General features: G+C 38.6%; 1 protein-coding gene across 4 annotated transcripts in view; it reads right to left on the bottom strand.

The window, feature by feature from the left end:
- LOC115255007 (uncharacterized) overlaps nucleotides 1-13340 on the bottom strand; it is a 717425-nt gene that overhangs the window by 30966 nt on the left and 673119 nt on the right. For all 4 annotated transcript variants that reach the window (XM_062850108.1, XM_062850109.1, XM_062850106.1 and 1 more), the window contains exon 7: nucleotides 7821-8010. In XM_062850108.1, coding sequence (XP_062706092.1) covers nucleotides 7821-8010 — 190 coding nt within the window. The remainder of the gene's footprint in view (nucleotides 1-7820; nucleotides 8011-13340) is intronic.

The raw sequence follows: 13340 nt of genomic DNA on the forward strand, positions 1-13340 counted from the left end.
AAGGATATAGGATGTAGGATGAAAGATGAAATATTAAGAAAAGATGTTGGATGAAGTATGAAGAATATAGGATGTAAGATAAAGGATAAAGGACGAAGGATAAAGGATGTAGAATGATGGCGATGATGATGATGATGATGATGAAGGATGAAGGAAGGAAGGTGTAGGATGAAGAAAGAAGGATATAGGATGTAGGATGAAAGATGAAAAATAAAGAAAAGATGTTGGATGAGGTATGAAGGATGATGACGATAATGATTATGATGATTATGATGATGAAGTATGAAGGATGTAGGATGTAAGATGAAGGATAAAGGATAAAGGATGTAGAATGATGGTGATGATGATGATGAAGGATGAAAAATGTAGGATGAAGGAAGATAGATGTAGGATGAAGAATGAAGGATAAAAGATAGAGGAAAGTTGTTGGATGAAGTATAAAGGATACAGGATGTGAGATGAAGGATAAAGGATAAAGAATGTAGAATGGTGGCGATGATGATGATGATGATCAAGAATGAAGAATGTAGGATGAAGGAAGAAAGATGTAGGATGAAGACTGAAGGATATAAGATGAAGAATGTAGGATGTAGGATTGAGGAAAATGATGATGATGATAATAATTATAATTAATGGTGAAGGATGAAGGATAAAGGATAAAGGATGAAGGATGAAGAATGAAGGATGAAGGACAAAGGATGGAGGATAAAGAATGAAGAATGAAAGATGAAGAACAAAGAGTAGATGATGTAGGCTGAAGTATGAAGAATGTAGGATGAAGGAAGAAAGATGTAGGTGTAGGCTGTAGAATATAGGATGTAGGATGAAGGATTAAGGATGATGATGATGATAATGATTATGATGATGAAGTATGAAGGATACAGGATGATGGTGATGATGATCTGAATGGAAGATGAAGAGAGTTATGAATAAATGATGTAGGATGAAGTATGTAGGATGGAAGATGAAGGATAAAGGATTTATGTTGTAGGATGAAGGATGAAGAATGTATGATGAAGGAAGAACTACATGAAGAATGAAGGATATATGATGATGATGATTATGATGTTGATGAATGATGTAAAATGGAGGATGCAGGATGTAAGGTGAAGTATGAGAAATGACGAATGAAGAATAAGTAGCATGATAATGATGATGATGGAGGATGATGATCATGATGAAAAGCTTACTTTAAAGGATCTGAATAACAAATGGGCTTTTCGAAAAGCTTACTTACCCAAAGGTCGCAAAAAGCTTATAAAAGATTTGCATAACAAAGCCAATGTGGCCAAGGTTAAAAATAAATATAAAAAGATTTAATCAAGGTGTCGAACAAATTGGTTGGAAATTAAGAGGATGCAATGATGATGATCGATTTTATTACTTTTGTTTTCTAAGGAAAACAATTATAAGTTGTGCTTCAATAATGTTCAATGCAGGTTTATAATTATAAATTATAATTTTTTTATTGTTTTTTATTCTTACTTTTTGAATTTTTAAAACAATTAGAGAGTAGAACAGGGGGAGAATGTAGGGGTTGAGAGAGATAGAGAGAAAAAGATTAATAGGGCATATAGCGTCAGTTGCGGTGATGCACCACCGGAAAAACAAAGCAAACGATCAACATGAAATGAAACGTCAGTCTTGTAAAGCATTTTGTGCGAGAAGGTATCGCTCCTCCTCGTTAGCGTGCGTTTGGCTGCAGGATTCGGCTGGTGTGCTCGGAAGTGTCCCTCCGGACACTACACCTAGACAACCGCCGCCGCTAACCGCACAGCCACGAAGCCAGCATTAGTGTTCGTGATCTGTCATCCCGAGTAGGTGGAAACATCTGATGAATAGCATATTCAGTTATGATTGATTGAATTACTGAAGAGCAAAAACTGATATTGGTTTGATTGATAGAAGGGGTGAAAGAACAGAAATAGTAGCAAAATCTAATTTGGTGAACTACTCAATAATAGCTCGTTAGGATATTACAAGATCAAAACAATAGCAGACTAAATTTGTCACTTTTTTCTTGGAAAAGCATCCATCTTGGTAGCATCCAGCATCGAACCTACGACCTTAAGATTCACAGGCGGCGATGTTTACCACTCAACTGTTGCTCGCTGTCGTTAACAACACGGGAATAAGAGCATGCGGTTCTTCGTTTCCACAGCTCAGAAAGGAGCACATGGCATTTCACTAACATTGAGCCATCTCTATGGGTGTATGTGTTCCATTTCGTGCAGAAGAGCTTAACTTGTTCTTATGTAGAAATTTTCAGCTATTTCGACAAGAACAAAAACTGATTCCATGTCACTTTGAGCTATTCGTGCGCACTTTTTTTAAATTCTAGATTCGAATTCATAACATTGTCAACAACGAATTGAAGTGAAGTTCAATTAAAATTGAAGAAGCACTGGATTTTCTTTTTCGGATGATATTTAATTGATAACAAACTGGGTAAACAGTAGTGCGAATTCAAGTGCCAATCCGTTCATATCACAGTGCAGATTTTTTACCGTGTAGTGACGCTAGTGTTCGATCGCTTTGACGTTTGCCAGTGTACACATTGCTTAATGATGCAAACAAAAATTACTGTCGATTTTTGTATAAGTGTGCATATTAGACAAACATCAAATCGGAATCCATCATCCGGATTTCCTCCTCCTGTCGATGGATCCTAGCAATGCGCAGTCGGATCTACCCGATTAGGAGATGATGGTCGGACGCAATTCTTCATTACACCAACAAAACTAGCCATGAAGCTGTTTAACACTTTTCAGGTCATTTTGACAGACCACACACATGCAGGAAAAAGACGGATAATATATTCTACTTTATCGATCTTCTAGCCGTCCTTTTCATGTTCATGTTGGATCTGTCAAAATGACCTGATAATTGTCAGTCATTTTGAGGTTAGGTTCGTTGGTGTAATAAAGAATGTCGGCGCTACGTACAAAACTCTGCAAACAGCTTTCCGTTTTTGTCCATTTCTCCGAGACCATGGCGTTCCGAGTTGTCGGAAACAACCTTTGCGTTGAAGTCGCCCATGAGGATCTTGATATCACCTTTCAGAATCTTGTCCATGACAGCATTCAGTTGGCTGTAGAAGTTCTCTTTATCTTGCAATTCGGCAGCATCGGTTGGCGCGTAACATTGGATCTTGGTGAGGTTCTGAATCTGGCTACAGTTCGACAATGATTTTTCTTAAGGGCCTAACTGACTTGATCGATTTCTCTTCGTCGACTCTCTCTTTCGCTAATAACTTGATCAATACAAACAAAATCATTATTCTCTTTGTTTCTAGAGCAAGATGTAGTCGTCGTCTTCTCATTTCAACCAAAAAATCTTTGGAAAACGTACTACATTTTCCGTAATAACACAAAGAGAGGATAGATGAAGAGAATTGTCAGTTAGGCCCTAATGAAGAATCAGTGTCGAGTTATCCTCTCATTAATAGGTTTCCGCTTCATGAGCGCTGTGTGGGCGTGAGCGCTGAGCAGGAAACGAACTCCACGGTGGCGAGGAGCGTGTTCACCTCGTAGGCCAGAGTATAGCAGAATTTGACCCGACGTCAGTCTGTGTTCTCCAAAGTTCGGCCAACGAACTTCGCTCAGTCCTAGGATCTCAAGCTTCATACGACATGCCTCATTCGCTAGTTGTGCCAGTTGACCCTACTATGCTAGGGTTAATACATTCCAAGTTCCAATCTTGGCCGTTGTTTTGCGCTAAAAGTCGTTGCTGTTGAATCATTTCGTAATCTTCCATTTTCGGTTTCAATAACGGTTTTTGGGTTTCGAAAACAGTAGGTTGTTGGTCTATGATCCTCCATCCACCGTGGTGGGGCCGCCATCTTAGGTATAGCTTTCGGTGGAGGAGCATTTCATACTCAGCCGCTGGACGCAAGAACAGACGCTGTTTGAGCCGCACCTCCTTGGTGTACAGACGCTCAAGACGTACCTCCTCAATCTAACTGAAATCAGAAGGACAGCAGTGCCCAGGCTGCACTACCAGCTAAGTACACAACCCTTAGCTGGCGGTCTTTGTCATCGATTGACCCTGAAAAGCATGAAGAAGGAGCTTGTAACTACCAGAGCTATGTTGGACGCTCTCCGTTTTGCAGCCCAGATCGTTTTATGCAACCCGTTATTCTCTTTATGAATTGAAAACCCCTAAAGTTCCTCATACAAACTTTTGTTCAATGGTTTAAACTGTATCAGTAGGTCGGCTCCAGAGGCACGTTCTCCACCATTTGAGAAATTTGTGCCGTCGAACCGTTGAATCGTGCTTTAATATTTTTCAAAAGTTACTTCACAATACCTCTCGGGGTGGTCTAATCCTCGGAAAATTTTTATGTTTCATTCCATAGTGTGAACTAGTAAGAGTTCTGCAGTATGTTTTATTTCACCAGTGAGTAATGCTTAGAGTGACTGTAAGTTGTACAGTTCGTGTTCATAACGTAGGGAGCGTTATGCACAGAGTACTTATTCATTATCAACAGTGATCATATCGTACACTCTTATTCTTGCTGGAAGTTGTGTATAAAGTTTTTTAACCCTTAAAGAATGTGGACAACTTTTTTGCATAGTTTTACCTATAGCTTTTGACCCAGTGGGTAGATTTTCAAAACCAAAATGTTTTTATCAAAGGGATTAGTTGTGCTATCATATGCATATATGGAGATTATGTTATGCTAGAACATTTTGGAGATATAGCTGGAAATGTAGTGTACACCACTTGTTCTTCATTCGATTCCGCGTTTTATTTCTATGTACATGTGATATATTTCAATGGAAATGTACTGGAAATTTGTCTCCCACGACTTGTATTATATGTTTGAATTGAATTAGATAAATGCTGATATTAGTGCACTTGATAGGTCATGAATTGAAATGAACACCGTATATTTTAGCTTCTCAGAATGGTTTGGATGATATAGAAAAGCTTTAAGTCATATGATATATTGTCGAACTTATCATCTATGCCTACTGAAACATATTGCACCAAGTTTTGAACGTGCAGGATGCTTTGTTACGAGTGTAGATCTGAAGGCCTTAACCACATAATACTAAAAGGTAATCAGATATCTCTGATACTGTGGGAACTTCTTTCCCATGGATTGCACTATGTGTATGAATCAAATGGGCAAACTCTGAAGTTTGTTCACTTCTGTTGATATACCATTTCAAATTCAAACCATATTTCTCAACTTTAGAATAGTTCGGATGATCCAGGATGCCTCTATGATGTGTATACAAGTATCATATAATTCAACTGATCTTCTATGACTAACGCACTATACCAAGTTTGAAATGCACCCGATGCGTTATTACGGGTGTAGATATAAAGGCCTTAACTCCAGAATGATTTGGATGGCCTAAGGTATCGCCATTAATGTACAGTAAGTCTTTCATACTCTGATTTACATGTATGGATCTAATGAAATCAGTTCTGACATTCATACATTAGGTTGATATAGTATTACAGTTAAAGGCCTTACAATCAGAACTCCAGAGCTATTTTAAATTGCCTAGAACATCACCAGGTCATGACTACCATCATTTCATGTTTCAACATGTATATTTGAATGTATTTCAGCAAGTTCAAGTGATTTAAAAAGTAAACACAACTTTTTGCATTCAGTAGATAAAGTTCAAAACTTCTGGACGTTTTGGATAACCTGGAGATCTATGTTACAGCTGTAAAAGGACATAAGACATTTCTATCTAACAGCACCAACCCAAGCAAAGAATATTGTGCAATTTCCATTGAAATATATCACATGTACATAGAAATAAAACGCGGAATCGAATGAAGAACAAGTGGTGTACACTACATTTCCAGCTATATCTCCAAAATGTTCTAGCATAACATAATCTCCATATATGCATATGATAGCACAACTAATCCCCTTGATAAAAACATTTTGGTTTTGAAAATCCACCCACTGGGTCAAAAGCTATAAGTAAAACTATGCACAAAAGTTGTCCACATCTTTTAAGGGTTAACTGTGCTGTTCCTGTAAAGTAGGGGGGACCATTTGGGCAGGAGCACCTATTTTGGGCACTTGCTGCTATAACTCAGCCAATTTTAAACCGATTGACTTGATTTTTGAAACACGATCAGGAATGCACAGTACCCAGCTATGGTCAAAAGTTCATGTCAATCGATTTGAAACTGACTGAGTTATGGCAGCAAGTGCCCAAAATAGGTGCTCCTGCCCAAATGGTCCCCTACCTGTCATATGAATATGAATCGTGTGAAAACAGCGGTGAATGGCGACTTCACGGTACTTAAACATACATGTCATTACACAAGAAAGTGTTTTACTTGTAAGAGAATAAACAAACATAGTCATTGTAAATTGCCCAAAAATACATGAAACTAGCGTCTAGTCTAGAGCCGTTATACAACTGTGTTTTGAATGTATCCCCAGCTAAGCAATAGACTGCTTCGGATTTCATCTCATGATTTATGGTTCGTCCCGTCCGAAGGACTGCTTGTAAACATAGAGCTAAGGTAGGTACTCATATCATGAGTCCCTTACGAATGCAACAGCCTCCAACTTGCACGAGTACGATGATGTTTCGAAAGCAAAAGTTTAAAGGACAAAGTAAACTTATCTTCCGAGAGCTCTCGACGCCCGATATGACGTGGAAGATGAGTGGAATGCGCCTACCATTGCTGCAGTGCAGCACCAGTCAGTGATGGGATGTGTGCTAGGCATAGGTGCTATTTTCCGGCGGAAGTTAGAACCCATTCTTCACATCTCGCCGACACAGAAAGTCGTTTGTTGGTTGGACCGTAACGTAGCCTAGCTACACAAACTTGAACGAGATTTTGAGAATGTTGTTTGGCTGGTTTCTATGTTCGGTTGTTCTCTATTGTTGGTGGTGCGGTGTGGTATACCTCTCCTACCGAAGTTATGTGAGATTTACTTGGACTTTGGACGTGACTAGAGTTACTCGGGAAGATTGGAGAAAATTTCGAAGAGTAGATACGCACGAAAATATCATCATTTCTGTGCCCGAGGTGATGCTTTTGCATCTTATCGTGTGTGGTGCTCGGTAAACTGTGAGCCAGTTAGTCTGCTGGGGAAATGAGATTTATGGGGAAATATTGAGCACAGCAAGTTTCATGATTCTAACTCTTTTGCTCGCTGCCGGTAAATGATGAATGGACTGTGCAGAACAGCTCAGGACGGAAACGGTTTAGTTTGCTCTGAGGAATAATAAATGTGCAAGTTGTAATGGTTCAACTTCGTACGTTGCTCATTGCCTTCCTGAGAAGGTGAAGTCATTAATAACAATTGTTTGGCAATTTTCTGAAGATAATATAAGTTTGTACAGTTACGTTTTGAATAAAGTCATCCAATATCAATGATCATATCGTCCCCTTAATGCTAGAACTAGGTAACTGGTTTTGCGAAATTGCGAGCAATTTGTTTACATCTGAACATTTACCGCAATAAACAAAAGTTTGTCGATTGAAACTACAAAAACACATAATGATGCTTCATTTAAGACCAACAAAGTGTTTGTTTTATAGCAGGATATGTTTTACCAGCCATTTTTACCCGTACTTTCCAAAACGAGTTACCTAGTTCTAGCATTAAGGGGGCGATATGAAGTTCGAATGATTTTTGAAGAGTCAATAAACATACGGATTTGTTGGTTGTAATCAGAAACGTTAGAGTTTCGATCGGAGCTAGGGATTGCTTAATTTCAAATGAATACCAAAACATCAGAGATTGATGCCTGGTTTAACCGAATTCTGGAACCACTCTACTTACACAACAATGTTCAAAGATTTCCCTCCCTTCCCACGCTTACCTTTGTACCCGTTCATCGTCAGATACCGATCGCCCTGATCGGTCAGCTCCCCGTCGTACACGCTGCTCTGGAACATGTTCGGGTTGTGCCCACTGGACGACCCTGTGGCCAATATTCGCGGCCGATCCTCTTCCAGAAACCGCTCCGTGCTCTCGTGGTAGATCTGATGAATCGATGCCTCACATTTGAGCTGCAAGCCGGTGACAAAAGAAGACAAAAAGGCATTTCATTAGATAGAACAATAGCGAGGCGCTCAGGCGAGAGTAATCACAGTTCACCCACACACCGAGATTGAGGCCGAGACCGAAAGGCACGACGCGACGACGATTTGACACCTTGACTAGCTGGCAGCAGCTCGCCCCGTTCGTTCGTGGTAGCGAGAGTGCAGTGTCTTTTCTGCTGCTGCCGCCACAAAAGAGGGGTTGTGAAAATACCACGCGCTAATTGAAAGGATAATTGAAATTAATCCTCTTCTCGGGCACCTTTTCTCGCTCTCGGGAACGAAGGTGTTTCAAGTGAAGAAAAGCAGCCTGCTGAAGATTGGTCGCTGTCTTCTGGGTGGCGAGGTGAGAATATCTTTCGCTTTGCTTGGAACACAAGTTATTCAAATAGAAAAACTTTACCCGGTTTTTCAAATGGAAAAATCTTTCAATTATCGAGTTATCCACATCGCATGATTTCCCACTCATGGGGATATTGAATGACCTTGAAACTACACACTGCGAAAAAATCAGAATTACTCGTGACGTGAATTTGTTGCACAGAACCTGAACAATTCAATGGCGTAAATTTATAGGTCGTTTGCATATGTTCATCTAAGTGACGAAAATCTACATGATTTTTTAAGTGTGTTCATATTTTTTTGCATTGTAAAACATTGTCATTCGATTAGCATGTTTTGATAATTTTTGCATGACTTTATTTTAACTTTCAACCGAAATGATCGTTCGAAGAATCTCCGTGTTGCTCCTTTTATGCCACACCATCATGAAGCATAACAGCACTGCTCGACAAAATTTTACAAAATGTGGTGTTATGGGATGATAAAAAAAGCAGGGGTTTGGGAAGTGTAAGTGTCATATTGAAGGAATTTTTGAAAAAATATTAAACCGGGCCTTCATAGTTTAAGACCGAAGTTTGTATGAAGAACTTGGAGTGTTCAATTGGTACGCGTATGGAAAGTCGAAAAAAATCCGCTCCACTGTATTTTGTTCCTTCGCGTTTTTAAACTCAGGGCATGATTCTACACCAAAAATGATCACCGAGTTCAAAAATGCTGTAAACTAGTGTTATCGTGAAACTTGGTGGCTCATCGAAATAATAAATACGGGTCTAATTATTTTCGATGAACTGCAAACCAACCAAGTTTCACGGTAATCGGAGTTGCCCTATATCGTTTTTCCATGGAATGGTTGATAATACATATAGTAATTGCTCATGTGATTTTTATTACGCCCTCATAAATATAAGAAATGTTACCTGTACTATTTTTTTACTAAAGATATGTGCTTCCATTTTGTTTTAGAAATGTTTTAAGTTTAACACTTCAGGACGCGCGCTGTTGTAAAAAGTACAACACTGCTAAAAAACCTCGCTCGATGTATATACAGCGTGAGCGTGGTGCAGTTTCGTTTGCTTGATGTCGCGCGTCCTGAAAGGTTAAAAATGGTTTTTACAAAAACGAAAATCATTTCCCACTGGGAAAAACAGGAGACGCCTTGATCCCTCCTTTGTCTGTGTATGAAAACGATTTCGAAAATATTGTACCGTTATTTAATGAAAAATTAAAAACCCATAAATATGAGGAAATGCTTTCATCTTTCACCTTCTTCAAACTGTGAAATTTTTATTCTGACCTTCTGAGAATAATAAAATTACCTATAATGCCTCTGTACTGTCACAAACAACATCTCCATGCTTCGTGTGGATATGTCGATTGTTGGTGCCTCTATACGTATTCGAAATTTCTCCTCCTAAATATCAGAAAACCGTCTACGAATGTGCTTACGTCCCTTTCCTTTGAGAGTTTTATAATTTTAAGTGCCCTTACACGTGCTTCGTGACCATGCGGCTAGTGTCACAAAGCATTTAGTCGCATCATGCTGGGGAGCGTGAGTTCGATTCCCGCCGCAGCTGTCAGGAAAAGTTTTCGGCTGTGCCACTGGGCGTTGCATGCTAGTCCGTTGTCTAGTGCTTCCTTCAAAGAGCGAACAGCTCACTGGAAGCATTAAACATGTCCGTGTTTTTTTTTAAAGAAACTCTGTGATATTGGAACTTCTTCAAATCCATCCAAATAAAATAAACATTTCGAGAATTCTTTCATAAATTTGGCCTGAAATTTCTTCAAGGGATAATTGCCAATTCCCCAAGAAATTCCTTTACGGACTATTAAATAAATCTTTCATAGACTAATTCGGAAACTTTCTATAGGAATTTGGAATTCAATATTTCACAAGATATTCATTTGTCATTTATCAAAAGATTATTGTACAGAATTTTATGGGTTTCATGGCCGTGCGGGTAGAGGCGTCATCTAGCAGTTTCGTAAGCCTCGGAGTGTGGGTTCGATTGCCGCTCCAGTCGGGGAAAACTTTTCGTCAAACGGACAATTCAGTTCAAGATCGCATCTCGTGGTGAACAGACGCTTTTGTTCATTCGTCGAATTGCTTTCGGGTTTTTTGTTTTGTCATACGCAGTACAATATGTCCAACACAGTAGCAGTGGAAAACACGTTGGCATTTCTCTTTCCGAGAGAAGCTGCTCAACCAACTGTGGCTGATATGGCCCGTTTTATAAAAACGCTGAAAGGAAATCCATCTTCGATGGAAACTGCGTACAAGATCTCCGAAGAAAAATCAGTTTTCATTCGCTTCAAAAGCCAAGAAGCAATGAATTATGTGTTCGCGAACAACGACAAATCGTTACCTTTCCTTTACACCGATGGAAAGGAGGCGACGGTTCGAATGTCAGTTGCTGGTAACACCCGATACGTACGTATTTTTGATTTGCCACCAGAAATATCAGATGCCAATCTGGTGTCAGTGATGGCGAAGTACCGGACGATAAGACGTACCGTTCGCGAGCGCTTCCCTGCAGAGTACCAGCTCAACATGTTTACCGGTGTTTGCGGTATCTACATAGACCTGGAGCAGGAAATACCGGAGATTCTGTATTTCTGCAATCGCAAGGGCAGGCTGTACTATGACGGACTGGTCCAAAAGTGCTTCAAGTGTAATTCGGACACTCATTTGAAGAAGTCCTGTCCGCTTCTCCACGAGCAACAGCAGGAGAACGCACAACGATCGGCAACAATACCGCTCAAAGTCGACAAAATTGAGGAAAAAGTAGAGGAGAGTTCCAGCGATGCTGATAGCGTTAATGGATCGGAATCGAACAAAAAAGCAAGTAATAAGAAACAATCAAAAACGAAGAAAGCAGAAGCAAAGCGTCAACGCTCAGATCCAGATTCTGACTCGGTATCAAATCAGATACACAAGAAGCCGAACAAAGCCAACTCGTCCTTGAGCGACAGCGACAATAGTTTAACCACCATGTCTAATGCGACTCCCAATAAGGGCAGATGTCGGATTGCAACGTACGAGTGGATCGACGACGAGAATGAACGACGACTACTAATTGAAGAGGATAAAAAAAGAATAGCTGAGGCCACCGGTACCCCGTTGAATCAGATGACCTTCCATCATGATTGATTTTTTTCGCGTTTTTTTTTTATTTAACTTTGTTTTAGAAAATGTTTATTATTTTATTGTAAATTTATCTATGATGAAGTTGGCTCCGTAAAGTGCTACGCACGCCCGAGCCTTTTAAATAAACGAACTGATTAAAAAAAAACGGACAATTCTTCACTGGGCCATTGGGTGTAATGTGTGTTGTCCGTTGTCATATGTAAGTACTTGTTCAGTCTGTACAACCTCTGGTTGAAGACGGTGTAGTGTTTTTTATGCAGTGTCTTTTTTTAGAATCCTACATTAATTGCTGCAGAAAATCCTTCATGAATTTCTTGAGAGATCCTTCAGAAATTTATCGAAAGATTAATTTTGAAAACCATTTATAAATAATCTCATAAATTTATCCATGATTTTTTGAAAAAGTCTTCCAGGCATTAAAAAAATCTTCTGGTTGATTTTTATTAAATACTATAACAATTCCTTCGGGGTTTTCTTATAAAAAAAATCATAGTTTTCTTTTGTTTTGTTTTTTTTTTTAAGTTTAGAGATTATCTCAGACAATAATTTGAAAACTTTTTTAAAAAGCCTTTCTCGGATTCCTTCTGAAATTGCGTCAGAAAATCCTCCAGAAGTTCCTTTCAGAAAGCTTATTATTTTTGAAAGTTTTTTTTTATATCTTGATTGGTTCAGAAATGCTTTCAGCGATTCCTCCAGAAAATCAAAACATTTTTACCCCACAAAATCTTTATGTATTTTTTTGAATATTTCTCCGGAAGTTCCTTCAGAAATTCTTTATGAGATACCTCCATTAATTTGTCTAAGAATTGCTTAGAAAAATCTTCTATGGATTTCTTCCAAAACTGCAACATGTGTTCCTTCAGAAATTCATCCAGGAAGTCGGTCTGAACATCTGCTTAAGAAAATTTATTTTAGAAAATCCTTCAGTGGTTTCTTCTATGATTTTTCCACGGATTATTTAAGAAATTTCTTCAGCGCTTCATATTATATTTTCTCAAATTTTTTTTCAGAAATCTCACCAAGAATCTCTTTAAGTAGATTTCCATGTTTCTGAAGCACCGCCAGGGATTACTTAATGAATTCTGCTAGGGATTCGTTTGGAATTTTTTTCGGAAATTTTACAGAGATTCCTTCAGAAATGCTTTCAAAGATTCTTCCATAAAAAATTCTTGTAGTGGTTTATTCAGGAAATCTTCGAAGGATCTCTTAAAAACTTGTGTACGTATTTCTTCAGGAAGTTTGTCAGAAATTGCTGCAAGGATTCCATTGAAAATTCTCACAGGTATGTGAACAGAAATTTCTTCAAGGATTAATCCAAAAAAATCTTCCAAGAATTCGTCCAAAGATTTTTTTTTTCATAATTGCATTCAGTGATATGGGCAAGAATTTCTTCAGATATATCTACAGGAGTTCATAAAGCATTCCCTTTATGATTTCCTCCAGATATTGCTCTACATATTTCGCTGGAAATTTATTCTGCATTTACTCTGAAAATTAGTCAAAGATTAAAAAAAAACTTCAAGAGATTTATTCATTACTATTTCCTTGGAAAGTCTTCAAGAATTTCTTCTTTAGGAATATCCCTCTGCATTTTTTTCTAGTGATCTTTACAGAAGCTTATATATTGTTTTTTTGGAAATACTACCACAGAATCAGGAATTACAGGAATTCTTCCAGAAAATCCTCTAAAATTTTTATAAAAATTGTTTACGCCAAACGTGAACTATTTTCATTCAATTAAAGTTTGACCACCATTCACTTCCACTGTGCAAGCAGGTGTCCATTGCATGCGACACCATATCACTTCTGCTGT

This window comes from Aedes albopictus, chromosome 2, assembly GCF_035046485.1.
Source record: "Aedes albopictus strain Foshan chromosome 2, AalbF5, whole genome shotgun sequence".
NCBI lineage: Eukaryota > Metazoa > Arthropoda > Insecta > Diptera > Culicidae > Aedes > Aedes albopictus.